A 27,795-nucleotide genomic window follows, 5' to 3' on the forward strand; every position below is an offset into this window, starting at 1 on the left:
TTGTCAAGGTCAGGGGAAAAGAGGACACCATGCTGGAGAAGGAAAAACTTGAGGCCACAAGAGCCAGCTTCAAATTTTGGCAAGGCAATTCAGAAACAGGAAACACACAGAAAAGCTTGGGAACTCCAGGGAGACAAATTTGGGGCACAGCTTAAGGGAAAATGTTGAAAGCACAGAAAACGGTATAGAAAGATACTAACCAAACTGTGATAGTTCTGGGGATTGGGGGTGGGACCAGCATTGGGGGTTGTGATCCAAGGACACTGCAGCCTTATGTCCAATGTTTTAATTATTTCAAAGGAAAATACATTCAAGTTTTGCCTCTACTAAGAGCAAAACAATTTTAAAGGAAGGTATTTCCTACAATGATGACTGTCTCCTGATGGAAGTTCCCTATCACTGGGGGTATGTCCAGCTGAAGCTGCTGGATATGGCAGGTTACCCAAGCTGGGTCATGGAAAAACCACCCCAGAGTTTGTTGAAATAGAGATCATGATTAAGCAGGCCTGGGGTGGGGATGGAGGGGGGTGGGGAGAAGCAGGAGCTTTTTTCCCACAAAATGTGAAACTTGACTGGATATTGGATGATATTAAGGAACTATTTATGTCCAACAGATAGATGAAAAGGTGCTCAAATCTGCTAATCATGGAAATGCAAATGAAACCACAGTAAATATAACCTCACACCTCTTAGGATGACTTCTAAAAAACAAAAGATAACAAGTGTCAGTAAGGATGTGGAGAAATGAGAACCCTTGTGTGCTGTTGGTAGAAGTGTAAAATGGTGCAGCCACTATAGAAAACAGTATGGCACCTCCTCAGAAGATTAAAGATAGAACTACCATATGATCCAGCAGTTCCACTTCTGGTTATTTATCCAAAAGATTTGAAATTGGGATCTCAAGGAGATACTTGCACTCCTGTGTTCATTGTTACCAATAGCCAAGATATGTGAACAACCTGAGTCCACTGATGGATGACGGGGTAAAGAACATGTGGCATATACATACAATGAAATATTCATCTTAAAGAGTAAAGGAAATCCTGCCATGTCAGGAAAGCCTCTTTATTTGCAGAGGCCTGAGTGATGCAAAGGAGTTGACCATGCAAAGATCTGGCAGAAGGACTGGCCAGTGTGAAGATCCTGAGGCAGGAATGAGTCTAAAGTGTCTGAAGAAGAGAGAAGCCACTCTGGTTGGTATGAGTGGCAGGGGGCTTGCAAGGAGGTGGAAAGGTGGGTCAGATAATGCAGAATTCCAGTAGGGTATCTGGGTTTTCTTCTGGTTGCAGTGAGAAGTCAGGGAGGGCTCTACAGGGGAGAATGATGTGATCTGGTTACTTTTCAAAAAGCTCACTCAGGCTGTTGAGCTGCGAGGAGATTGGGGGTGTGTATCGGGTGTCTTCGGCTGCCAGTCATGGGAGTCCTCATGCAAACTGCCGGAACCGGTCAGGAAATGCACTGGCCTCTTTAACTGGAAGTCCAGAGGTAATGCAGGCTCCTTCCGTGTTGGTGGCTTCAGCCCTGAAACAGTGCTGTGACGTAGTCCAGGACTCAGGCTCTGCGGGCTACAGACGTCATTCGGAGTCTCGGAGGTGTCTGCGTGGCCTTCCTAGCCCTGAGGCTAACACACAAGGCTACATGCCTCATAAGTCCTCGCCACGGGACGGATAGATTCCTTATGGAAGCACCTTCAAAGAGCGAGGAAGAACTTTCTCAGAAGCCTCCAGAAAACCTCTATTTGTGGGGTGTCACATGGTCCTGGAACCAACCACTTGCAGGGAAAATGCATTCCCCTTAGACTGAAGCTGGCGCAGGTCCCATAGGCACGGGAGCTATGTGGGCTAGGGCTGACCATGCGAATGAAGGGTGGGGGGGTGGTAGGTGTGCAGTGGCCAGTGGCCATTACAGGGGGGCATGAGTGAAAGCAGGGTGACCAGCGAAAAAGCTATGATGGTGGTGCTAGAGAAGGTGGTCAGAGCAGTCAGTCAGGCTGCTTCAGAGGTGTTGAGGTTGGATATACAGTGAGGAAACGAGAGGAATTAACATTTACCGTTTGCCCAAGTTGTCCTCCCTTGTTTCTTTATAGCAAATGGAAAAGGGTGTGTGCAGACAGAGAGCTGGCCAGGAGACAGGAGAAGTAGAGCCAGCAGGCACACCAGGGTGCGAAGTGCAGGTACCTCCCAGCCTACTTCCGTCTGCATTAGGATGGTGAAGGAACAGGACCCATCCTTACTGTTAGGGCTTGCAGCAGAGATGATTGTTAGGGCAAGGCCACTCCCATTCAGTAAGCATTAATTGGGCCCCTAACGTGTACAGTGGTTATATGAGAAAGAGGGCACAGGAATTCTAAAATAGAGAAAAAGTGTGGGCAAAGTTACTCATATGTCTTCAGTGGTCCATACATAGCAATATACTAATGTAAGTACCAGAGCTTTACATAAGGAAAAATTAGGATGTGTGCAGTAATTAATACACATGCGAAACATAATTGCATTTTTAATTCATTCAACAGGCCCAGTAAAGATTTAAATTTGCTAAAATTAAATGGCCTAAGAAGCAGCTTTAGTGCATGCATTAAGCTCTTCCCGCCAGATGCAGCACTGAACGACTTGGGGGGATGTGAGACACAAGGCTAGACCAGCGCTCATCTCCGTGAACACTCACTGCCTGGACGTTGGTTAGAACGGAAGCCTCCGGAAGGCTCCAATAGGGTGCAGCCTGGGCGCAGGCCCGCCCCCGCCGCGCCGCTCCGGCACCACGTGACTCCAGGGGGCGGAGCGAGGGCGGGGCCGCGCGCTTCCCGGCGTGCCGCGCGGGGCGGGGCGAGGGGCGGAGCCTACGGGGGAGGCGCGGCCGGCACAGGACGCCTGGTTCGGCCCGGCCACCGGACAGCACCTCCCGCTCTCACCGGCCGGCCTGCTGCTCCGAGTCGGCGGCGGCGGCGGCGGCGGGCGGCATGCGCGTGTGAGATGCGGCCGCGGGCAGTCCGGACGCGAGCAGCGGCCGCCGGGGCAGCGGAGAAGGCAGGCGCGGCCTCCTCAGCGCGGGGCGCGCGGTGCATGAGGGCGAGCACGCGGGCGCTGGGCAGCTGCCGGCCACGCCGCCTCCATAAACACTTGTTTAGGACTCGTTCGCCCCGCTGAGGTCCGGGCGCCCCGCCATGGAGGCCCCGCCCGACCCCGGGCCCCACGCCTCGGCCTCGGCCTCGGCCTCGGCCGCGGCGCCGCTGCGCGCCCCGGAGGTGGCGCGGCTCCGCGAGGAGCAGGAAAAGGTAACAGGCCGCGTCCCGGCCCCGCGCTCCCGCCGGTGGTCTCGCGAGGCGCCCACTCCCCGGCTCGTCCGCGGCGCCCGGATCCCCCTCCCCGGCCTGGGGCCCTCCATGCGGGGCCGACTCCCCCGGCCGAGCCCCTCCTGCCCGCTTTGGGCCGCAGCCCCGCGGGCGGGGGCCCCGCTCGCTCCTGACCTGCTCCCGGGAGGAGCACGGCCTCTAGGCCACGAGAGAAAGTGTTGGGAGAAACTTTTGTCACGTGTTTTTGTTGTCTTTTGTCTGGAGCCCTTTGACCTTAGAGGGGAGGGAAGGGGTGGGGGACAGGGGTGTGACAATCTTTAACGTGTATATAACGCATAGAGCCGTGCGCGGGGATTTCTCTTTGGTGGGAAGAGTTCACCTAATTAGCCTGTTACTGAGCGTTGCTAAAATGTGTACACTTTGTTGCTCTTTATCGTTGCGCTTAAACAATGTTTCATTAGGTTTGTAAGGATACCCTTAATGTGCGTTCCAACTTCGGTCGTTTAGTATTTGTCAAATTAGAGTGCTGTTTCAGTAAATTGAAAGTTAAATGGAAGTTAAAACTTCAATCGTATAATAGAGTTTTAATATACCAATTAAGAGGCAAGGAAGTTTTGTATTTCCTATTGGTGTTGTAAATGGAGCAGTAGACCCAATTTTAGAAATACAGTGTTACTGTTTAATCTGCGGTTTTTCCCCTTTGCACTTTGTAGCATTTAAGATTAACACTGTCTCCTGGAAGTTTGCAATTTTTACTTTAAAAAGCAACATTTACTTACAATGTCCTCTGTCACGTTGGGGAAGAGTATCATGATTAAAAGGATTAGGAGGCGGTTTCAAACTGTCAACAGTGAGAATCCCAGACTTCTTCTATTGAACATTCCTGTGTAAAAATGACTACGTAACATAGGTGTACACATATATGTACTCAGGTCAGCCAGATGAGGGAATTCTCGTAGAACCTAAAAAATCCTGGTTCGCTGGCAAAGCACCTGTTGTGGGAATCTTTCCTGCTTTGTGCTGGTTGGTCTAAATTATTGTGTGCATTAGATTTCCTTTTCTGAGAGCCATTTTTCTCTAACACTATATACAACTGTTGGGTTTTTAAATTGGCCTTTTTCAAGATGACAGTTTAAAAATTCAACAAGTTTGGCATGTCTAAATTATAAGATATTAGTAGATCTTAATTTTTTTTGAAGGGAAAATAGAAAGAAAAGACAGCTCTTTATGAAACCAGTTTGTTCATTTTGGCAAAACTATTTACAGTTTCTGTTGTTTTAGAAAATGTGAAGCAGACGCTGAGAAGATGGTGTCCCCATTGGCCTTAGTCTATCCTGTAGAGGAATGACTTTCTCCTTCTTCGTAGCATGAGTGTGCAAATGCTGACTTGATATGTTCAAAAGAGAGATTCTGGTTTTATTCTGATGTTAGTGTGGCTGAAATACTAAGGATACATGGGGATGCTCTGAACAGCTTTCTGATATGGTACCCAGTTACTGCCTGTTCAGGTCCATCCTATGGGACCCTGAACAACTATTTTCAGTAGACATTGACTGTTTTACCAGATTACTTTGCCTTTGTTTTGTTAATGCTTTTGGGGCACGTAAAAGAAGCATGTGCATGTCTGTCATGTGTATGTACAACTCTTCCCAGTTCATGATAACGCCTCTCAGTAAACACCAGTGGACTAGACTAGGCTTTAAAGGCTCTGCTTCAGTGGACAGGAGACCCAAAATATACTGGTTAGCTAGCTATACTTTAATTATATTAATTATAGTTTACTGTAGGGAGACTTCACCTAGTAAATAGACATTTTTGTGAGGGACTTTACTTAGGCTTGAAAACCAGCCCAACTGTAGGGGTGTAGTGAACTCTAGTGCAGAAGTGGAGGGACAGTGTTGGGATGGAAAAGGGAAGATGGTACAATAGCTTTATACGAGGTGGGACAATGAAGTTCGCGAACTCATCCTGGAAAAAGTACTCCATACCTCATTGCTGAATATCACTATGGTCACCTTCGAAGTACTCCCCTTGGGAAGCTGTGCACCCACGCCAGCGCCTAGTCCACCCTTCAAAGCAATTTTGGAACTTTTTTTCTGGAATGACCCTCAGAGCTGTCGTCGTACCCTTGATGTCCTGAATGTCATCAAAATATCTTCCTTTCAATGATTATTCCTTTATCTTTGGGTAAAGAAAGAAGTCACTGGGGGCCAGATCAGGTGAGTAGGGAGGGTGTTCCAATACAGTTATTTGTTTGTTGACTAAAAACTCCCTCACGGACAGTGCCGTGTGAGCTGGTGCATTGTCGTGATGCAAGAGCCATGACTTGTTGGCGAAAAGTTCAGGTCGTCTAACTTTTTCATGCAGCCCTTCAGCACTGCCAAATAGTAAACTTGGTTAACTGTCCAGTTGGTACAAATTCATAATGAGTAATCCCTCTGATAGCGAAAAGGTTAGCAACATTGTTGCAACAAGTTCGCAAACTTAATTGTTAGACCTGGTATTATTTGGCACTTAATGTTCCTTTATAGAAGACGAATTAAATGTGCTCCAGGACTTGGCCTTTCCCTACCATGCGAGAAAGATTGCAATGACTGGTTTTTCATTTTCCTCCAGGATGGACCTGTACCTAGCCAGTGGGCTCTAGATCCCCAGGAGAGATGTGGATTCATTGCGTACAATGGGTACCTTAGCTTTAGGACATTCTTTTCTCTGGGAACCTTGGTGGAGGACTGCTGGGTAATGTGGTAAATTTAAGTGTTGCTCATCAGTTGATTGTTTTTTATTTTTTAATTCAGCTAAGGACTATAACAGGTTTTATCTGGGTCCCCCTCTGTTTTTCCTTGTTTTATCCTTTGGATCAGTGAATAACAAGGACAAAAAAATTAGTAACCTGAGGAAAAAAGAGGTGCGGCATGAATGAGCCATGACCCCAAAAATGACAATCTCTGTAGTGAATGGACAGTATCAGATATTGTAACGTTGTTTTCACTTATAACATCAGTGCTGAAACTTTTGCTTATTCCTTTTTGATCAAACAAAAAGACATGTACAGAAAGGTTCCTTGCAGCTTTGTTTATAATAATAAAATGAAAACTCAACATTAGGGGATTGGTTAAATCACGATACATATGAGGAGCTTTTATGCAGGCATTAGAAATTGTAGAACAGTATGTATTAAGTGGTTACAGTTATGTCTGCATGTATAGAAATATTCACACACTTTATATAGGAAAACACCATCCATCCAGTGTTTCAAGAGCACAATTTCATTTCTTGTTTTACCTAAAAGTGAGTGAAATTGGATGGAATGATAGTTTTTTCAATAAAGGATGTTGATAAAACTCATTTTATTAGTTTTAATGAAAACTGGGATGTTGTATTTTTAGTTGTTAAATACTTTCTGGGCCTGAAAAATAGCTCTTGGCTCATTTGAACACCAGTTAGGTAGGTTTATTTCTTGGTTACTCCAGAGCTGATAGATATAATTTATTCAAACATTCATCCCCCATTTGGTTTCCTTTTTTCTTTTTTCCTTGGAGGTTTTATTTACTCTTTAATTCTCTGTCAAAACCTACAGGGACAAGGGGAAACTTGGACTAACTTACTTTTTCTTATAACCAAATCTGTATTTACCAACAGCAGTAAAATATTCGGTGGGAAAATGTAAGCTACTCCGGAACCTCTCTAGACTGACCTTGCCATAAAATTTATGATCCAGGGCTGCAGTGGAGTGTCTTGGGCTGTTATAGGGAAGTTCCGTTGACATTTTGGTTTCTTGGCTAAGGTGATATTTCTGTGACATCTGTACTTTACATCTCCATATACAGTAACTTTTAGAATTACTGAGATTTTATTGTAATGTGAAAAAAGTACTATATAGTTTTATTTTTATAAGTTTATTTGTAGAATAATAGTAACTTTGGAAAATTCATGCAGATAGTGTTATTTTATTACTACTGAGTAGCTCATGTAATTCTCACTTAGAATTTTGGAATAACTTTGTTGCTATAGAACGTGGGGTGTTCAATGCATTAAAAGTAAATTTTCATAAAGCAGAACAACTTAGTTAATGAAGGGTTTTCTTATTTTTCTCGTGATAAACTAAATTGCACATAGTTTAAGAAACTGCCACGTTCCCCATACAACAACTGTTCTTTCAAGCTCAAGCCATAGAATTTTCAACAGGTGTTTAGTGAGTACCTCTTACATGCCAGACGTGTTCTGCTGAGGGCGCAGTAGTGAATAAGACGGAGGAAGTCCTTGCTTTCGTGGAGATTGCATTCTAGTGGTCGAGACATGGAGTAGGCGCATTAAAAATGTCCAGTGGTGTGTGATACACCTATTAGGCCAGGGAGATAAAGAAAGCAAGGAGTCACCCCAATACATTTAGTAAGAGAAAAGAAAGTAAGGTAAAGGAATTATAGCGAGTGTGCAGGTGTGAGTGGAGGGACTTTGGATGTAAGTAAGGTGGTCAGGGAAATCTTGTCTTTTATGGTTTCTTTTGAGCAGAACCCTAAAATAAGTGGAGCGTGAGAAGCATGGATGGCTATTTGGAGGATATTTTGGAGAAGAGCTTTCTTCTAGTCCCAGCAGACTTGTCAGGATGAATCAGGGAGAGAGCTGTTTCCGAACAGTGTAAGGATTTGGGTTTTTGCTTTTGATAGGTGAGAAGGCGTTGGAATGTGTTCTGCAATTCATACTAAAATTATAAACTTCCATTTGTCACGTGTGAAGAAAGGGAAGCATGGGATTGCATTATCTAGAGTGAATCCTGTGTGTGCTAGATGTTTACAAATTTGGTGTTAGAATCCTTGTTAACTCTTAATTAATTTTTCAGGTGAACTGTTTGGGTGGCTTCTAGTTTTTGCCCTGAACTTTCTCATGGTGTATTTATTTGTGTGTTTAATTTTACTTATGCATGTTTTCCAAAGTTGACACTCCTGTGAGCAGTGGGTGACAGTTCTAGCTACTCTTTGTCCTTGTCACCGTTTGGTACTGTCTGTCTTTTTCACATTTGCCAGCCATTCTAGTAATGACTAATGAAGTTGATCACCTTTTCAAATATTTACTAGCTGTTTGCATTGCCTTTTGGTAAAATTCCTGCTCATCTCTTGTCCATGTTATATTGGGATATTTGCCACATTCTAATTGATTCATAGAAATTTTTTTATGTACTTTTGTTATGAGTCTTTTTTCAGGAATGCTTTGTAAATTTCTTCCCTAGTCTGTGGCTTAACTTGACACTCCATAATGGTGGCCCTTTGATGGGCAGAAATTCTTAATTTTAATAAGCATTTCCTTTATGGTTAATGTCTTCTCGTTTTTATGAAGTCCTTCCTACCCTCATGTTTGAAGATATTCTCTTACGTTATCTTCTAGAAGCTTTATTGTTTTGCCTTTCATGTTTAGATCTACACTCTACCTGGAATTGATTTTGTGTTTAATGGGGGGTTGCGGTCAGGTTTTATTTTTTACTATATAGCTATCTAGTTGCCCTATTGCCATTTACTGGAAATAGTATCCTCTTTCCACTGTATTCCCATCTTTGTCATAAATTGGGTGACTATAGATGTGGATCTGTTTGTTGACTCTGTTCCATTGGCCTATTTGTCTTAAACCAAACATGAACTAATTATTACAGCTTTCTAAGTCATCTTGAAACTTGGTAGTGTATGTTTTGTTGTGATTCCTAAAGATTCCTTTATTTTATCCTTTCCAATCCTTATGCTGTTTATTTCTTTTTGTTATCTTTTGCACTGGGTCAAATTCCTAGTGCAACAGAAATGGTGATAGTGGGTGTTAGTGGTAAACTTATTATAAAAAAATTCACCATCAAGTATGTGTACTGTGGATAATTTTTGTATTCACTTTTATCAGATTAAGGACATTTCCTTATTAGCTAATTCCTAGTTAGCTAATAGTTTTTCTAAATGGGTGAAGTTTAGAAAATACTTTTTTTAAATTGAGTAATTATAAGTAATTTATTGAAGAAAATGTATTTGATCTTTCTAGTGTTGAAGTTTTCTTTCCTTTTTTTTTTTTTTAATAAGAGCAGTAAAGTAAGAATAAGTTTGCTTATAGCCAAAGATACATTTTGTAAGGAGATGAAATTTCAGATCTTATTACTTGTAAGTTTTATTTTAGAATAATTTTGTTGTTGTTAGCACTTAGTATCGTGTCAGTCATGTGCCATGAAAAAAACTTTGGTTTTAGTCGTTTGGAAATTGTTAATGAGCATTATGATACAGTGTTCAAGAGGGAATAGACTCCATTTTCATTGTGTTAGGCCTCTGCCGATTGGAGCGAAAGACAAGAACAGCTCCAAAACGCTGGCGGAGAAGGGGCGAAGGACCGCGCAGAGCTTGGGATTTGGCCGGGACTGCTTCATTTTCTTCTCCCGTCTGGCGTTCTCATTTTGCGTTTAAGAATCTTTGAGCTTATATCATTCTTGCCTTCATCTCCAGATTGACGAGTCTCAATCATTTTAGTCTGTCCTAAGGTAGTGTTTTTTTTAAGCTAGAACTGTTTGTCTTGAAAAACTGAAACAACAGAAAAGTTGAAAGAATAGTTTAGAGTCATCAATAATATTTTGTTCCATTTGCTTTTTCTTTCTCTCTTTATATCCCTTAGTACTTTCTTGTTGAATCACTTGAAAGTAACTTGCAGGCATCATCACATCCCTGATACTGAAGCACATATCATTTTAGAGCAAGGTTATTCTGCATAGTCACAATATCTTCTCTGGCACACAAGAAATGAACATACACACACAATAATAGTATTAACATTTTCAAATTTCCTCAAGTTTTTCTAAAGATGGCCTTTCTAATTCTCTTTTTTATTCCATGGTCCAATCAAAGACTGATTTGGCTGCCTTACCTTTTTAGTCTTCTTTCATCTAAACAACCCCCCTGCCTTTTTGGGTCTTTCTGAAATTGGTAGTTGAAGATTTTACGACAGTTTTCTTATAGAATGCCCCATGATTTGGAGAGGTCTGATGAATGTAATGAAGAAACAAAGGTAAACATTTTTGGCAAGAACATTACATAGATGATGATGACTTCCTATTGCATCACCTCAGGAAACGTGTGTTACTTTGTCCTGTTACTGGTGTCGCTGATTACTTGGTTAAGGTGGTACCTGCCAGAACTCTGCACTATCCAAGCCCCTCTTCCCTGTGTGAGGAATAGAACTTTAAGTGGGAATAATACCCAAAGACTGTAAATATCGTTTTCCCCAGCCACTCGTTACCGTGCATGACTCTTGCCTAAGTCAGGGACTATATTGGTGTTTGCAGTTAGTGATTTTCTAGCATCTATTTATAGCTGGTATTTTTCTGTAATGAAGAGCGTCTGTCGTCCTTTTACTATTACTGTAAGCTCCTGTTTTTGTTTTTTAAATTCAGCATGTTATAACTTGTCATTATTCCTTTTGACGCTCAGATTGTTCTGCGTGTGGCCGGTGGGAGCCCCTTCAAGCTGGCTCCTGCATCCTTCTGGCACATCCCATCGTTCTGTGATCATTACCTTGCTTTCTGGTACCGCGTGTCCCTGGCTTACCTTGTACTAGTTTTCTTGCCTTAGTCCTGAAATTCACTATTTCTTCAAAGAGCTTTGGTTCTTTTTAATGAGAAATGCTCAGAAAGAAGATCTGGACCCATTGCCACTGGGATGGTGTTGCATCAAGGCCCGCTCAGTGGACAGTGCTGAGGAAATGTATTCAATTCAGTAGCCGGGAGAAATAGTGACCACCACTTACCATCTCACTCCAAGGGGTCCTTTGACTTTTTAAGTAATGTTTACAAATATTTACAGAAGTAAGAATGAGGAATAGTGAGAAACAACTTTATTGGCTATTTTAATAAGAGTGTAAACATAGCAGTCCTCTGTGTTAAGTCAATTTTGTGCACAAATATTGTCAGAGATGTCAGGGTACTGCCACATGTCCTTCTAGAAGAACAGGGCAGTCCAGGCTCTTGTCGCGGGCTCTTACAGGATGCAGGTCTGGTTGAATGACTGACTGGATGGGAATAACCCTATTTCTTTTCGGTTCTTAGAAGTATGTTGTTCATTCATTGATACTTTTCCCCCTCATTCAAGTCAGTCACCCTTTATTCAACATCCACTGTATTCAGCTGTGTAGCGTTGTCTTTCCAGTTGGCATGGTTTGTTCCAGGACTTAGGGAAGTACAAAGGTAAACCACTTCATCATTTCTGCCTTAAAACTCATTTCTAGCTCTCAGCGTCACCCACCCCACTGCTAATCTCTGACCTGAAGAAACTTAAAAACTTGTAGGGTGGAAAAAGCAGTACAACTTAGAGATCTTTTATTCCAACAATCTTTATTGTGATAAAATATTTATAAAATAAAATTTACCATTTTAACCATTTTTAAGTGGAATTAATTACATTTGTTATTATGCAACCATCACCACTGTTTCAAAAACTTTTTCATCACCCCAAACAGAAAGTCGGTAGCCATTAAGGAGTAGCTCTCCCATTTGCCCCTCTCTTGAGGCCCTGGTAACCTCTGGTCTACTTTTTGTCTCTCTGAATTTGCCAATTCTTGATAGTTCATATAAGTGGAATCCTACGATATTTGTCCTTTTTTGACTGGCTTATTTCATGTCGCATAAGGTTCATCCATGTTATGGCTATTAGTTGTCGTATTAATAGTCATAGTATTACAACTAAGAAGTTGGTGTATTACAACTTGGTTCCTTTTTAAGGCTGAATAATGTTCCATTGTGGGCATACACCACATTTTGGTTATCCACTCATCTGTAGATGGACACCTGGGTGGTTTCTACCTTTTGCTGTTGTGAATAATGGTGCTGTGATCATTGTTGTGCATCCATCTGTTTGAGTCCCTGTTTTCAGTTCTTTGGGGTACGTACCTAAGAGTGGAATTGCCAAGTCATACGGTAATTCTATGTTTAACATTTTGAGGAACTGTCAGACTGTTCACCACAGCTTTTGTACAATTCTGTACTCCTCCCAGCATTGGTGAGGTTTTCAACATCTGCATATCCTTGCCCACACATATTTTCCACGTTTTTGATAACTATGCTAATAGGTGTTTGGTGGTATCTCCTTGTGTTTTTGATTTGCATTTCCTTAATGACTAGGATGTTGAGCCTCTTTTCATGTGTTTATTGGACATTTGTGTATCTTCTTTGGAGAGCTGTCTATTCCTTTGCACATTTTAAAATTGAATTATCTTTTTGTTGTTGAGTTATAGTTGTTCATATGTTGTAGATGTTAAGCTCTTATCAGATATATGTTTTGCAGATATTTTCTCCTATAAGTTATTTTTTCATTTTCTTGATGCACAAAAGTTTTAAATTTTGATGAAATCCAGTTTATGTAATTTTTCTTTTCTTCATGCTTTTGGTGTTATATCTAAGAACCCATCGCCAAATGCAGAGTCATTAAGATTTACACCTGGGTTTTCTTCTAAGTGTTTTATATGTTTTTTGTTTTAGCTCTTATATTTATGTCATTGGTCCATTTTGAGTTAATTTTCTATATTGCTCATTGATTGTTGAATTTGAGAAAATTTATCTAGGCTATTGTCATCTGAAGACTCATAATCTGAGGGTAAATTTATATTATCATTTTCACTACCTTCATTGTGCTATCCAATATGGTGGCTACTAACCACATGTGGCTATTAAATTTAAATTTAAAGTTCAAATTAATTAAAATTAAGTAAAATTAAGATTTTGTTTGCACATTTCAAGCACTTGGTAGCCACATGTGGCTGTTGGCTGTTGCATTGGACAGTGTTGATTTGGGGGAGTTTCATCATCAAAGAAAATTCTACTGGCCAGTGGGGGTCAACATTTATATTCTGACTTGTTTTGTAATTTCAAAGTGTCTTCCTCTGTCATTTTTCTTTTCCTTGTCATTATGGGCCAAAAGTGACAATTTCTGAATTGTCAACTGTTTGAAAGCTAGAAATAGTCTACAAAGATGGGTGTCTCCAGTCTTTTACACATTTTCGAAAGATGATGCAGTACTTTGGGCAATACAGTAGGAAAACTGAAGGATGATTTTTCACTATTGATTGTATTATCCTTCTAGGTGATTCCATGATTCTTCCATTTCTTATATAGTTTTTTTTTTTTTTTTTAAGCAGTTAGGAATAATAGGTGAGTAATCATCTGGGGTGATGAAATAACAAGATGTAGGAAAAATATAAGCATTAGGATTCCTGTACCATAGCTTAGCCTTACAGAAAGGTTTACTGTGCTCAGATAGTAATTAACTTGACAAAATGAACTTTATTCTTTTTTAAATAAGTGAATTTTCTCATTCTTTGCAAGACATCTAAAAAAGAAGTCTTGAAATGCCAATCCTTGCAAATAGTTAGAACAGCTCAAAAAAGAAATTCAAAAACTCCAATTGGGTTCAATGGATTCTGATAGTTTGCATTCAGATCCATCACACAGCGTTCTTCCTTAGCTTTTCCCCAATCTACATTTGAATCTCCCTTCTTCTATAGTGAAAACGTTGGCTTTTCTATATTTATTCATTGGCTCTGTCCTACATTATACACCAAATAGTTCCAGAATTACTACATGACTACACTGCCAACAGCAAACCTATGAAGCAAAGTTCCAAAATTCTTTGCACTTTCATTTGTTTTTATAGAATTAACTGCCTTGGGGTGTGCAGTTAGGGTATTGATCTCAAAAGTTAACTTGAATTACTAGGTGGTTTTTTTTCCCTCCGTGGTTATATCTTGGATTTGATATACAATTTCTATTTGCATTCAGTTTTAGTGTTTGCTTTTTAAAATTAGTTTGATGGCTTAATTTTAGTTTTTGAATACATAAAACATTTACATGGTTAAAATCACAACTACAGAGGATATCAAAAAATGTATAGACATTTTAAAAAAGGGAAGGAATGTATTAAAATTGTAATACTCAATATATACCGATAACAAAAGATGAATACAAGTCATGTGTATACATTTTTTTGGCACCCCTGATATATCAAAAGGTATACTGAGGTAATTCATTCCCATCCCTGCTCCTGCCTGCCCCCATTGATAACCATTTTCATTAATTTCTAGTTTATGCTCCCTGTGTTTCTTGTTTAAAAATAAGTTCTAAAATATGCTACTTTATCCCCTTCCCACCTTCTTATACAAAATGTAGCATACTACTGTGTTTCCCCGAAAAAAAGACCTCGCTGGACAATCAGCTCTATGCGTCTTTTGGAGCAAAAATTAATATAAGACCCGGTCTTATTTTACTATAATTATAGTATAATATAATATAATACCGGGTCTCATATTAATTTTTGCTCCAAACGATGCATTAGAGATTGTCCAGTGAGGTCTCCTTTTCGGGGAAGCAGGGTATATCTTGGCCCTTGTTTTTCTCATTAAGTGATTCACCTGGGAATTACTCTGGTTCAGAGAGCTTCCTCCCCCTGTTCTCCAGTTGCACAGCACGCCGTTGTGTGGGGATGTTATTGCATATTCAGCTAGCATCTGACTGATGGGCACTTGGTGACTTTCAGTCTCTCTCTTTTTTTTTTAATTCACAATTCTATATTACAATTTTTGCACTAACCAGTCAGATAATTTTTTTTTTTTAATTTCATTGGGAAATATTGGGCAACAGTGTTTCTCCAGGGCCCATCAGCTCCAGGTCGTTGTCCTTTAATCCAGTTGTGGAGGGCGCAGCTCAGCTCCAAGTCCAGTTGCCATTTTCAGTCTTTAGTTGCAAGGGGTGCAGCCCACCATCCCATGTGGGGATTGAACCGGCCACCTTGTTGTTGAGAGCTCGCGCTCCAACCAACTGAGCTATCCAGCTGCTCCTGGTTTTCAGTCTCTTAGACGTACAAGTAATGCTTCAGTGAGTGGCTCTGCATAGGTGTCTCATTTGTGAAGTGACTTCAGGTGAACTAGAGGTGGGATTCCTGGGTCAAAGGGTGAATTGGTTTAGCTTTATAAGCCCTGTTTATGATTACTTTCTCAAAGAACAGCAACTCTCAATTTAATTTACAATAAATAAATTGATAAATAAAGAGGTAAGAAGGCTAGAAGGGGATGTTCACAGGCTGGACAGCAGCGTGTTGAGTTGCTTGAATTGCTGTTTTTTGGGGCCTCCACTGACATTTTCAAGTTATCGTTTCTTACCTGGAGGCACTAATTCCTGGCTATTCTTTAGGGCTCCACTCTTGTTCCCCTTCTACCTTTTTTCCAGAGCTATTTTTTTAAACAATGTAAATCAATTTATGTCATTTTATCACTCTCCTCATAATCCTTTGGTGGCTTCCCATTGTACTTAGAATAAAATTCAGGGGCATTAAAATGTGATGTGAGACCCTTGTATTGTCTGACTTGTCGCTTTCCAGGTTCATTTCTGGCCACTCTGCACTTATTCACTGTAACTTAAGATAATGCCGTAGTTTTTGGGGCCGAATACCCTAAATATGTTTCTGTTGAAAATACTATGTTTGCTTGTTTTTAAAGAGATCCCAATATAGTATAGCAAAAGCATCCCATTTAATCTCTGGGCTTGTCTGTTCCTAATCCTCTGATTTCATATTATAAATTGAGTAATAAGAAAGTTACTGCAAATGAGTGCTTTCCCAAAGAACAAAAAGACAACACTGAATTACTTGCCAGGCACTGTCCTACATTGTAGACTGTGATACACAGGTTATCTTTTTTGCCTGAAGGGACTTACAGATTTGTAAGGAAACATGTTAATGGTAAGCACAGCCTGTTACCCCAAAAATGAGACTTAGCCGGACAATCAGCTCTAATGTGTCTTTTGGAGCAAAAATTAATGTAAGACCTAGTATTGTATTATATTGTATTGTACTGTACTGCATTGTATTATATTATTATATTAAAGACCTGGTCTTATATTATAGTAAAATAAGACCGGGTCTTATATTAATTTTTGCTCCAAAAGATGCATTAGAACTGATTGAAAAGCAACACGGCATGCTTTTTTCTGGTGTTTCTACCACTTTCTCTGTTCCTACTTAGTCTCTTTAGTTTCTTCATCTCATCTTTAAACCTTGGTAATCTCTGTACTTTCCATTTTGGGCTGTCGTCTCTTTTCACTCTTCAAGTTCTCTCTCTTCTGCTCATTTATGCCCTCTGCTCTCGCGCAGAGCCCAGACATGTTGTCTGTTCGGAAGGCACCTTTGCTTGGATGGCCCACAAGCAGCTCAGTCTCATTTACTAAAAGTGAGGTGATCATCTTCGTCCCTAATCCAAGTGTTATATGTCCTCATCCTGATACTGGCTGGCTCCATTCAAGCTGGAATGTTTTCAGCCTGCGCTGAATCATCTCAGACCACTGATTTCCTAAATCTTGTCAATTCTTTCCATATGATACATACCTTCTGTCCTAAGGGACCACTAGTGTATTTCAGTTAGGCTCTTACTTGAAAAATAATGTGTCAGATTTTTCAGTTAAATGTTACTTTTAACTGTTAGCATTCTGATGTTACCTCATTGTGCTTTTATTTTTGCAGTTTTAGTCTGTGAGCATGGTATATCTGTTTATTAGTTCTAAATGTTCTCATCCATTACTTAGTTGGGGTTTAACTCTACCCATCTTGCCATATATCTTCCACTTGTCAAATTTGTTTTTATTTCTGTATTTCTCTTTCTTTTTTGTTAATAAAATATTTTATATTCTATTTTAAGCTCTCAGCAATATGGTTATATGGTTTTTATTTTCCTTTTAGTTATTGCCTTAGAGATTACAATATGGATTCTTTCCTTATTATAGCCTACCTCAAATTAGTAGGAAAGTATTCACTGCTCTTCTGAAATTTTGTCACTGATAAATTATTCAAATCATCTTTTGCTAGTTTAATTTCATTAACTAACCCTCCCTCATTTGTGCTGTTGTCATATATTTTACCTCTATATGTGTTTTTAACCCCTTAAAATATTAGGTTATTATTTTAAACATTAACTTTTATTTAATTCAAAGCTGGTAGTTCTAATTTCCCAACACTTTAAAGATGCCATTCCATTATCTTTTGACTTTCTTCATTTCTGTTAGTTTTTCTTCAGTCTTGTTGTTTTCTTCCCTGAAGAATTTGAATGTATTTCCCCTTCTATCTGCTTTTGGATGTTTCTCTTCATCTTTGGTTTTTAAGCAATTGATTATTATGTGCCTAGATGTGGTTTTCTTTGTGTTTAGTCTGCTTTGAATATGTAGAGTTTCTTGAATCTGTAATTTAATGATTTTTGTCAGTTTAGAAAATTCTTATCCACTCTTCAAATATTGGCTTTATGTCATTGTCTCTGTCCTCTATTTTTGGTACTCTGAATGTACATATATTAGACATTTTTACTGTCTCATATCTCTTACTCTCTCTCCTGTATTTTCTAGCCTCCTTTTACTCTGTATGCCAATTTAGATACCTTCTATTGACCTGTATTCCTGTTCACTAATCCTTGGTTCTTCTATCTAGTCTACTAGTAAACCCATCTACTAAAGCTTAATCTCAGTTATTTTATTTTTTAGCTTTAGAATTTGTGGTTTGGTATTTTAAATGGATTCTGACCCTCTATTGACATCTCTAACCTTCCCTCTATTTTCATGAATGTTTTAATAATAAAGTATCTGTAGGTGTATAAATCAAATGAGGGTTTGTTTTTGTTTATTTTTTTTTCTCTTGGTTTGTCATCAGCTGCTTATTTTCATAGACTGCTTTGTAATTTTTTATTAGATGCCAGACATTGTAATGAAAAATTGTAGAGACTCTAGATGATGTTACCTTCATTCAAAGAGGGGTTAAGTTTTCTTTTAGCAGCCGAGTACCAGTGGATCAATGTAACTCAGGTGAGAGTTGGTTTTGGGTTTTGTTAGGGCTGGTCTGTTTGAATTTTGCTCATATTCCTAGCACGCAAGCCTTGTTCCGAAGGCGTATCTCTAATTCCATGTGTATTATGTCTTTTTCATAAAGTTGTGTGATCTTGTATGTGTACTTCTGTTTCTCTTCTGTTTTGGTGTATTATTTGCCTATATTTGTACCAATACTTTCTTATGAGGTTTTGATATATAGTAGTAAAATTCCTCTGGTTTTGTTCTTTTTCAAGACTGACTTTAATGTTCTTGACCCTTTGCTTTTTCATGAATATTTTAGAATCAGCTTTTCAATACTCACAAATAACCTGCTGGGGTTTTGCTTGGAGTGCATTGAATCTAAAGATCAATTTGGGGAAAATTGACATGTTTACAATATTAAATTTTCCAATCCATCACCATGGTATATCATTCTATTTATTCAGTTTTTTCATAACTTCTTTTTGTATTGGCTTTTTTTAGTATATGCATCTTACACATGTTTTAGATTTATCCCTAGATATTTATTTTTATTGCATTTTATAATTTATTTGCTGTTTTATCTTTTGTTGGCATGTAGTCATATAATTGATTTTTGTGTATTGACTGTTAAATTTATTTGAATTCAAATTGCTTGTCTTTATATGCTGATAGTATGTGTATAGCTATATACAGTCATGTTGTCTGAGTAACAGTTTTATTCTTTTCATTTCTTAGGCTTTTATTTTATTATTTTTGCCTTATTTAATGACCTTGGACCTTTAGTACAGTGTTGAATAAAAGTAGTAATAGTAAGTTTCTTTATCCAGGTCTGCATATCCCAGGAACAGCTTTAAATACTTCACCATTACAAATGATGTTTGTTGTAGGCTTTTGGTACTCTGTATGAAAATAAGGAAATGTTTTCTTATTCCTAGTTTGCTACTTTTACCATGAATGGGTGTTGAATTTTATCAGATATTTTTTCTATGTGTATTGACATATTAATGTGGTGAATTAATTTGTTTTTTTAAAATACTGACACCCATTGCATTCCTGGAGAAAGACCCCTTGCTTATGACGTGTTTACCTTTTTATATATTGCCATATTACATTTCATATTAAGGTGAGTTCTGAAGCAGAGCTCAAGAGCAGAGCTCTTGAAACAGAGGTGAAGCTGGCTTATATAGAGAAGAATGCCTGCCTTCCCCCTCTCCCTCCCTGATTGGCCCATTTCTATGCAAATGAAGACTAAATTCTCACAGTTTGATTGGTCCAAATAGCATGGAGTCACTGCGATTGGTCGGTGAAGATACACATGAGGATATAGCTGCACAGTCCCAGTTGGCCTGGGCAGGTCTTCAGCCCATTGGTTGATTTACAAGCCTAGGAGCTCCTTTATAAGGGTTGGCTCAGAGGGCCGGAGCACAGTGCAGGAGGTCGGCAGCTCAGTGCAGCTTTTCCCTGAAGCGCAGAGAGCATGAGAAGCTGCTGTTTAGCAGTCACTACTAGACTATAAATTTGAGCCGTTAGCCACCGGAAGTCCTTCTTAACAGGCACATTAATTTTTGGGGCTGACAGTTTCATAAGGGATATTGGTCTGTAATTTTTTCCTTCCTTGTAGTGCCTGTGTTAATTCTTGGTTTCAGGGTTATGCTGGCCTCATGAAACAGCTCACATTTTTGTGTATTTTATAAAAATGTTTGTATACTGTTGGTATTGTTTCTAACTTAAATGTCTGGAATAATTCATCAGTGAAGCTGTCTGGGTCTAGTATTTTCCTTGTTTGGGTATTTCAAAATATGGACTCAATTTCAGTTAAAGGACTGTTTGGATTTTCTATTTCTATTTGTGTCAGTTTTGGAAATGTGCTTTTCAAGGAATTTTCACTTTTAATCTAAGTTTTCAAATTTATTGGCCTTGAGTTATTCATACTAGCTCCTTATCTTTTTAATATCTGTAGGTTTGATAGTGACATCCTCCTTTTAATGTCTGTTATTTGCAATTTGTATGTGTTCCCCCCCTTAATTTGTTTTCCTGGCGGTTTATCAATCTTACTGATCTGTTTAAAAAAAGAACCAGTTTTTGACTTTGATTTTTCTTTGTAAATTGGCTTTCTACTTTGATTTCTGCTTTTATCTTTTTATTCCTTTAAAAAATTCCCTGTTGGCTGTGATTTTTTTCTTTCCCTAGCTTCTTGAGATGAAAGCTACTAGAGAAGAAAAAGCCACATATTTTTACCATTCTTTATAATATATATATATAGAATATATATATTTTAAAATATATATATTTCTTTAAAATACACACACACACATTTTTTTTTACATTTTCTTTAATCATTACCTTAGATAACCCACACATTTTATGTTATTTGTATTAGTCAGTTAAAATGTTTTCTAATTTCTGTTGTGATTTGTTTGTTGACCCACAGTTATCTAGAAATATGTTACTTAATTTACAAAATTGAGTATTTTCTGCTTTTCTATTGTCATATTTAATTCCATTCTTGTCAGAGAACACATTTTGCAAAACAAATTTAACACTTGCCTGATGGCTAGTATAAGATCAATTTTTGTCAATATTCCATAATTTACTTGGAAAGAATATAAATTCTGCAGCTTTTGAGTTCCATATATGTTTATTAGCCCAAGTTGATTGAATGTGGTATTGAAGTATCTGATATCCTTGTTGATTTTTGTTTGTTTGTTTTCTAATTCTACCAGTTAAGAGATTTAGAATCTCCACGATGGTTTTGTATTTATCTTTTTGTCTATTTTTTCAACCTTTATGCATTTTGAAGTTATGTCATTTGGTACATGTAGATTTAGGACTGTAATAATGGTCAATTGACATTTTTATCATTCTGAAATTTTTTTTATCTGTAGTGGTGCTTCTTGCCTTTAGGTCTCCCTTGTCAAATAATAATATGGTTATATCAGCTTATTTTGTTTTGCTTCTTTTCATGATATATCTTTTTCTATCTTTTAGTTTCAACCTTTTTGTGTTCTAAGTGTGTCTCTTAGAAACAGCATATAACTATGGTTTTAAAAATTCAGTCTGGACAACTGTTTATTTTATCTAAGATATTTAGTCAATTTCTGTTTAATGGAATTGGAATTAATTCCATTGGAATTAATGGAATTATGGATATAGTTTCACTCTCGTCTTTCAACTTGACTTTTTACTTTTTATTTAAAAATTGTAATAAAATATGCACAACATAAAATTTATCATTTTAATAATTTTGAAGTGTATAGTTCAGTGGCATTAAGTATATTCACATTGTTATGCAACCATCACCACTATCCATCTCCAAAATTTTTTCTTATCTTGCTAAACTGAAACTACTCATTAAACAATAACTCCCGGTTCCGCCTTCCCTATTCCCCCAGTAAGTACCATTTTACTTTCTGTCTCTATGAATTTGACTAGTCTAGATATCTCATATAAGTGGCCTCATACAGTATTTGACTTTTTGTGACTTGGCTTATTTCGCTTAGTATAATGTCATCAAGGTTTATTCATTTTATAGACTATATCAGAATTGCCTCTCCATAGTACTTACTGTGTTTCCTCGAAAAAAAGACATAGCCAGACAATCAGCTCTAATGCGTCTTTTGGAGCTAAAATTAGTATAAGATCCGGTCTTATATTATATAATACCATGTTGCCCTGAAAATAAGGCCTCGCTAGACTATCAGCTGTAATGCTTCCTTTGGAGCAAAAATTAATGTAAGACCTGGTCTTATTTGACTATAATATAAGACCCGATCTCATATAATATGTTTCCCCAAACATATAATCGTGTTTCCCCAAAAATAAAACCTAGCCGGACCATCAGCTCTAATGCGTCTTTTGGAGCAAAAATTAATATAAGACCCGATCTTATATATTAATTTTTGCTCCAAAAGACGCATTAGAGCTGATGGTCCGGCTAGGTTTTATTTTTGGGGAAACACGATATAAGACCCGGTCTTATATAATATTATTATAAGACTCGGTCTTAGATTATATTATATAAGACCCGGTCTTATTTTTTGCTCCAAAAGATGCATTAGAGCTGATGGTCTGGCTAGGTCTTATTTTCAGGGAAATACGGTATGTATATACCACATATTGTTTTCATTCATCCATTGATGGACATGGGTGGGTTACTTCCTTTCACCTTTTACCTCTTGTGAATAATGCTGCTGTGAACATGCTTTCAATTCTTTGGGGTATATATCCAGAAGTAGAACTGCTGGGTCATATGGGAATTCTGTGTTTAATTTTGGAGGAACCACCATACTGTTTTCACAGTGGCTGCACCATTTCACATTTCACAACAGTGTACAAGAGTTCAAATTTTTCCGCATCCTCATCAACACTTGTTAATACATTTTCTTAACTAGCCATTCTAGTGCGTGTGAAATGGTACCTCATTGTGGGTCTATTGACCTACCTTTATGTTCTTTTTTCTCTGCTTTTTTGGGGGCCTTCCTTTGACTTAATCAAATACACCTTATTGTATTTTCTTCCCTCTATTGTTCATTATACATTCTTTTTCCTGTGGTACTTTAGTACCATACTTTATATATTTGTTAGCACTAAATATACTATATATTTATACTGTATTTTTTATACTATTCTTTCTACTCAGGAAATTTTTCCTGGAGATCACAACATGCATTCATTTATCCATCCCACCGCTTGCCTTGTTGCTTTCATGCTTTTAATCCTATGTGTTTTGAACGCCACAGCATTTTATTAATCATTCTGTATGATCAATATTGATTCATCTTTACATTTTTTAAAATTACCTGTACGGTTGCTTTTTAGTTTTTTCTGCATTTGCATTGCTCTGAATAATCCCTGTAGTATTTCTCCCCCCCCCCCAGCTTTATTGAGATATAGTTGACATATACCATTGTGTATGTTTATCTGTACAGTGTTGATTTGATACACTGACCTATTGCAGTGACTACCACCTTAGCATTGACTAACACCTTCATCATGTCTCATAATTACCTGTTGTATTTCTTTCAGGGAAAAATCTGCTGGTGCAGGATTCTGTTTCTGTGTGAAATATTTTTATTTTCCTTTATGTTGGAAGATCTGTTTGCTGTGTGTGTAATTACAGATTTTCAGTTATTTTTCAGCGCTTTAAGATTTTATTATATTTTTCAATTTCCATTATGTTTGTTGGTTACCTCTAGCTCCGACTCTTGGTCCTGTTCCTTTGGAAGCAGTGGTCTCCCCCTGCCCCTTCTCCCTGGAATGGCCTCTTTCTCTTCGGTTTCATCAGTGTCACTATGTTGTGACTCCGCACACTCTATTGTTTGTATTTAGTCTTTAATGAATTGTTTTTTGGGGGGAGAGCTTCACAGGCATGTTACACACAGGTCAATATTTGTGTAAAACGGGACTGGGTTTGAATATTAGAAACATGTTAGAAGCCTATGTAGGAGAAAACTGAGCTAAATATAAAAGTAAGGTTAAGAAGCTTATTTTGATTTCATTTTAGCTACATTTTTTGAATAAGAACATTTAAGTGTTTTAACAAGAGGCTCTATATAATTGGAATTAACTTTGGCTAGCAGTTTTGGTATTTTTGCTTTTCAGCGTATTTGGAAAGTAAATTTGTTTAAAATTTTTACACAGAAACGCTCAGTGTATTACAGTTTATTGCAATTTTTTTCTGTTAGGAACCTGTGGTCATTTCTTCCCTTCTTTGCAAAGAGGTTTATTTAAAAGACCTGTAATGTTTTACTAATTTTGTTCAAGTACACTTCTTGCGTACTTCGGTAATGACATTCACATATCTATTTAATTAATTGACAGTGTGTCCTTTACAAAATTGTTTTCAGCCGTTTAAGTGACTGTCAGAAACCAGTGCATGTCCAGTATCAGTGTGCTGTAGTCACCGCGGGTACTGTTTCCTTTTTGACTCAGCAGCGTTAAAACCCGAAATTGTATGATATGTCCTGCAGACATAGTCTAGCAAGAGAAGCAAACCGTGTCAATGCAGACAGCTCTGATTAGTGAGGGCCTCGGCGTGTTATTATACATTAACCAACACAGGAAGAATTGCAATTGCAATACAGTGACAAGAGTTTTAGAAGTGAAGTGAAGCATTTTTGAGAGAAGTCACTTGAGACTTGCACACGTGCCTTTTTAGGTTTCTGCTCCAGTCCAGTGTAATGTGGCTCTGTATTTAACATGGAAATCTCATGGCTGATGCCCCCTAGTGGACTGTTTCCAAAATAAATAGCACAAGTGGAAATAAGGAACAGAGATCTTAATGTATGTGAAATCATTCTTTTATAAAGTAATTTTAAAAAGTCACTTCTGAGGAAAAACAGCAAAGGGATTATTATTCTTGTATTCCATGTGCTTTATTCTAAAATTTATCAAATATTACTTTAACCCTTTGTAAGAGAATGTGCATGTATGTTAGCTGACCGCTGATGTAAAGAAAAAGAGGTTGCTGGGTGGGCTGTCTGTCAGTGTCATCCTATACCTCTAACTCGATTAGTTCTGAGTGCTTTAAAACTAGGAGGAGATGTGATAGTAGTTACAGGGCTGGCCCACTACTCCCGCCCCCTAAACGCGCATACAGAGGCACCACGCGTGAATGCGCGCAGAAATGGACTTGGGAAGTTTGTTGTTCATTCTTACAGTAGTTGCTTGCCTTGAGAGGGCCAGGAGCCGTATGAGGCATTGGAATAAGGATTGTCGTTAGTGAATTGGTGACTTGAAGCTTGCTTACTTTACTGTCGTTACTGGCAAGGGCTCGTTTGTGTGTGCCTGGGTTCCTGAGAGCAGTGGGGGAGAGGTAGCAGCGGTGTTCTAAGAGAGACTTCAGATGGAAACAGCTGCCTTTCTTCGGTTACCCAGTAAGATGCGTGACGCTTAGAAGCTGCCTGGTACAGGGGGTACGGGCCTGGAGATGAGAGACCTGCTTTGAAAGCTGCCTTTCTCTCCTACCAGTTCTTGGGCACTTGTGTAACGTTGTGTATGTTACTTCATCTCTGAACACAGGTTTCCTCTCTTTAAGAAGAGGTAAAAGCCTGCCTTATTGAACTGTTCACAGCTTGATTTTGAGCATATGAAGTCTTGGCAAAACTCTGCTGCTATTACTCTTAGGATAGGGGCAATTTTGAGTTATAAAGAAAGTACCATATGACTTACTACCAAGTTGTTGGTAAAGACTTAATGAGAGAATGTATCTTAAAAAGTGGTAAATCAGCCCATAGGCCCCTTGCTTTACTATGGTCTTGTGCTGTGCTAGTACCTAAGTACATATTTTATTTATAAATTCCTGGCTTTAAGTGCGATTATATGAAAGAATTTACTAGGTCAGTTATTTTAATTGTTGAAGCCTGCTAACCAATTCTTTTAATAAAAGGAGTTCAGTAAGATTTGTTTGTCTTTAGGAGTAATAGTTGCATGTTTTGGCAGGTTTAACTTACAAAACAACTAATATTGTTCTTTGATATCCACCTTATTTAAAAAAAATAAGCTTTGGTGAAGGACAACAAAGTAATGATATGTTTTTGTTTTACTGTGGTTTTCAAGAGTTGCTTATAGAATCAGACTCATTATCTTATGGTCACTTTATTTAATATTTAAAGGAATTAATCTAAGTCCATTTTCAGAGGAAATAAGATTATTTGGAATTACTTAACTTCACAGAAAAATAAGATTCAGGTTTGAATCATAAGATTTTCTTCCTTCTAAAATTTTCCTTGGTAGCTAAGTTGTAGAAATTTACTAATTTTTAAAATAACTTGCTATAAAAGAGAAGAAAACTAAAGATATCTCAAAATATAAATACAACTGCTTGGTTTCAAGTGTTTTTGGAAGTAGGTGGACTGTAAGTCATGTAAACAAAGGTAATTGTAGACATACCCTGAGAAGGCTATTTTCATTTCATGCCTGCCTCTTTCACCTTTTCCTTTATTTCTTTGGTTCTCAAAATATCTAGCCCACAATTGAATAATGCCTAACTGAAAAGTCTCTTGTGCCAAACCCTACATGTAACTAATAAAGATTTTAATGGAGGGCAATATTTTGGCAGTGAATATTTCTCTTGTAAGTTATGAAATAGATTTTTGTTGTTTTATCCTTGAATATCTATTCTTGGGAGACTATTTTAGGAACGAGAAGGGGCGAGGGAGGGTGGGTTGGGGAAAAAATAGCTGGAACAAAGTGGAGAGTAGACAGGGGCGGCGGGGGTGGGGGGGATGATGGAAAGAATACATGCCATTCTACCAGGGACTTGTTTTTTAAACATACAGAGCATATGTGCCAAATTTACATATTTACTAATTAAAAAGGCTTCCTGGAAACATTAAGTAGACTATCTTCTATAACCTTTAACACTGTCACTAATGGATATTGCATAGACAATTTCATCGAAGGTCCTTTAAATAATGTAAATGATTATGAATATGTAACTAGTTAATATGCAGCTACGACAGGATTATCATGTAGAGGTTAATGAACACTCTGCTCTTACGGTTTGCAGGGCTTTTCTTTTTGTGCTTTTGGCTCACTTCATGCTTGGAAACACATGCATTGGGATTGGAAAGCATCCTGCCTGTTTTTGGGTCTCATCTTTGAATGGGGGTGTTAAATAGCAACTTTATAAAAAAGGATTTCATGAAGATTTTTTTTCAATTTACATTTAATTCTGTTTGTCTGTTTTATAATTACTGCCAAATCTGAAACAATGAAATGGATTGATGTAGTTTTAGGCTGGCTCTTCCAGATGTAAAGCCAGTACTCTATTATGTATTACCACTGTTATTAAGTGTTGCTGTGTGATTGATACTTACTGAGAGATCTTCATTCTGAGATGGACTTTGTATGCTGAGCTAATGTGTAGTATGCCTGGGTATCTGATTACAGCATGTATTTTGCTACAGGATTGCTGCCTTAGTATTTAAAATGTCCCGAAGGAGGACATTTACTGCAGGAATTAAATGTTATAAGAGAGAAATTTAGTGACAGCCCTCCTCCCATTCTTGTGATTTTTGGTTAAAACATGGAGCATGTACAAGAAACAGTCTCGGTATTTAGAACAGTAAACTAGAGCAGTGTGTTTCAAACCAGATGTTACTGCTGGCTTTTTGCATGTGGCCTTGTATTAAGCCCTTTGGCCTTTATTCCTTAGTTTCTCTGTCTCTAAAGTGGTGCTACAATATTTGAGATTATTGTTTAAAATTTTTATTAATGGACAGTTTAAAAACAGATGATTAGTAATCTTTGAAAACTGTCATTTTAAAAATTGCTGTTCAAATGTTCTTTTCTTCCCCCCTTGTTGCTTAGTGTTCTTATTTGTTTTCTGAGCATTTTGAGAATCTACTGAAATATCTCTAAGGGAAACAAATAACTTGTGTACTTAATTTTATTGTTTTAGTATTATAAGCATAGTTTAAACTGGCTATGAAATGCTTAAAATTTTATAATAATTCACTGGGGGAACAAATGGGCTGTTCAGAGCATCTCTTTATCCCAAGTATTTCTTCTTGAAAATGTTGTAGAAAAATATCACAGAACTCATTTTTAATGCGTCAGAATAAAAATTATAGGTGAAAACATTTGGATATATACTGACAAAATAAAATATTTTCACTACTGTCATTTTTTTTTTTTACTGATGAAACGTGGATGTTACAGTGGTTTTTGTTATTTGTAA

General features: G+C 38.1%; 1 protein-coding gene across 1 annotated transcript in view; it reads left to right on the plus strand.

Moving 5' to 3' along the window:
• Positions 1–2,810: 2,810 nt before the first annotated feature.
• Positions 2,811–27,795, plus strand: part of URI1 (URI1 prefoldin like chaperone) — a 61,875-nt gene continuing 36,890 nt past the window's right edge. Inside the window, exon 1 of the mRNA XM_074314978.1 lies at positions 2,811–3,271. Coding sequence (XP_074171079.1) covers positions 3,161–3,271 — 111 coding nt within the window. The 5' untranslated portion in view covers positions 2,811–3,160. The remainder of the gene's footprint in view (positions 3,272–27,795) is intronic.

The sequence above is a fragment of the Rhinolophus sinicus genome, chromosome 8 (genome assembly GCF_057876585.1).
Source record: "Rhinolophus sinicus isolate RSI-liver-muscle chromosome 8, RSI-T2T, whole genome shotgun sequence".
Taxonomy (NCBI): domain Eukaryota; kingdom Metazoa; phylum Chordata; class Mammalia; order Chiroptera; family Rhinolophidae; genus Rhinolophus; species Rhinolophus sinicus.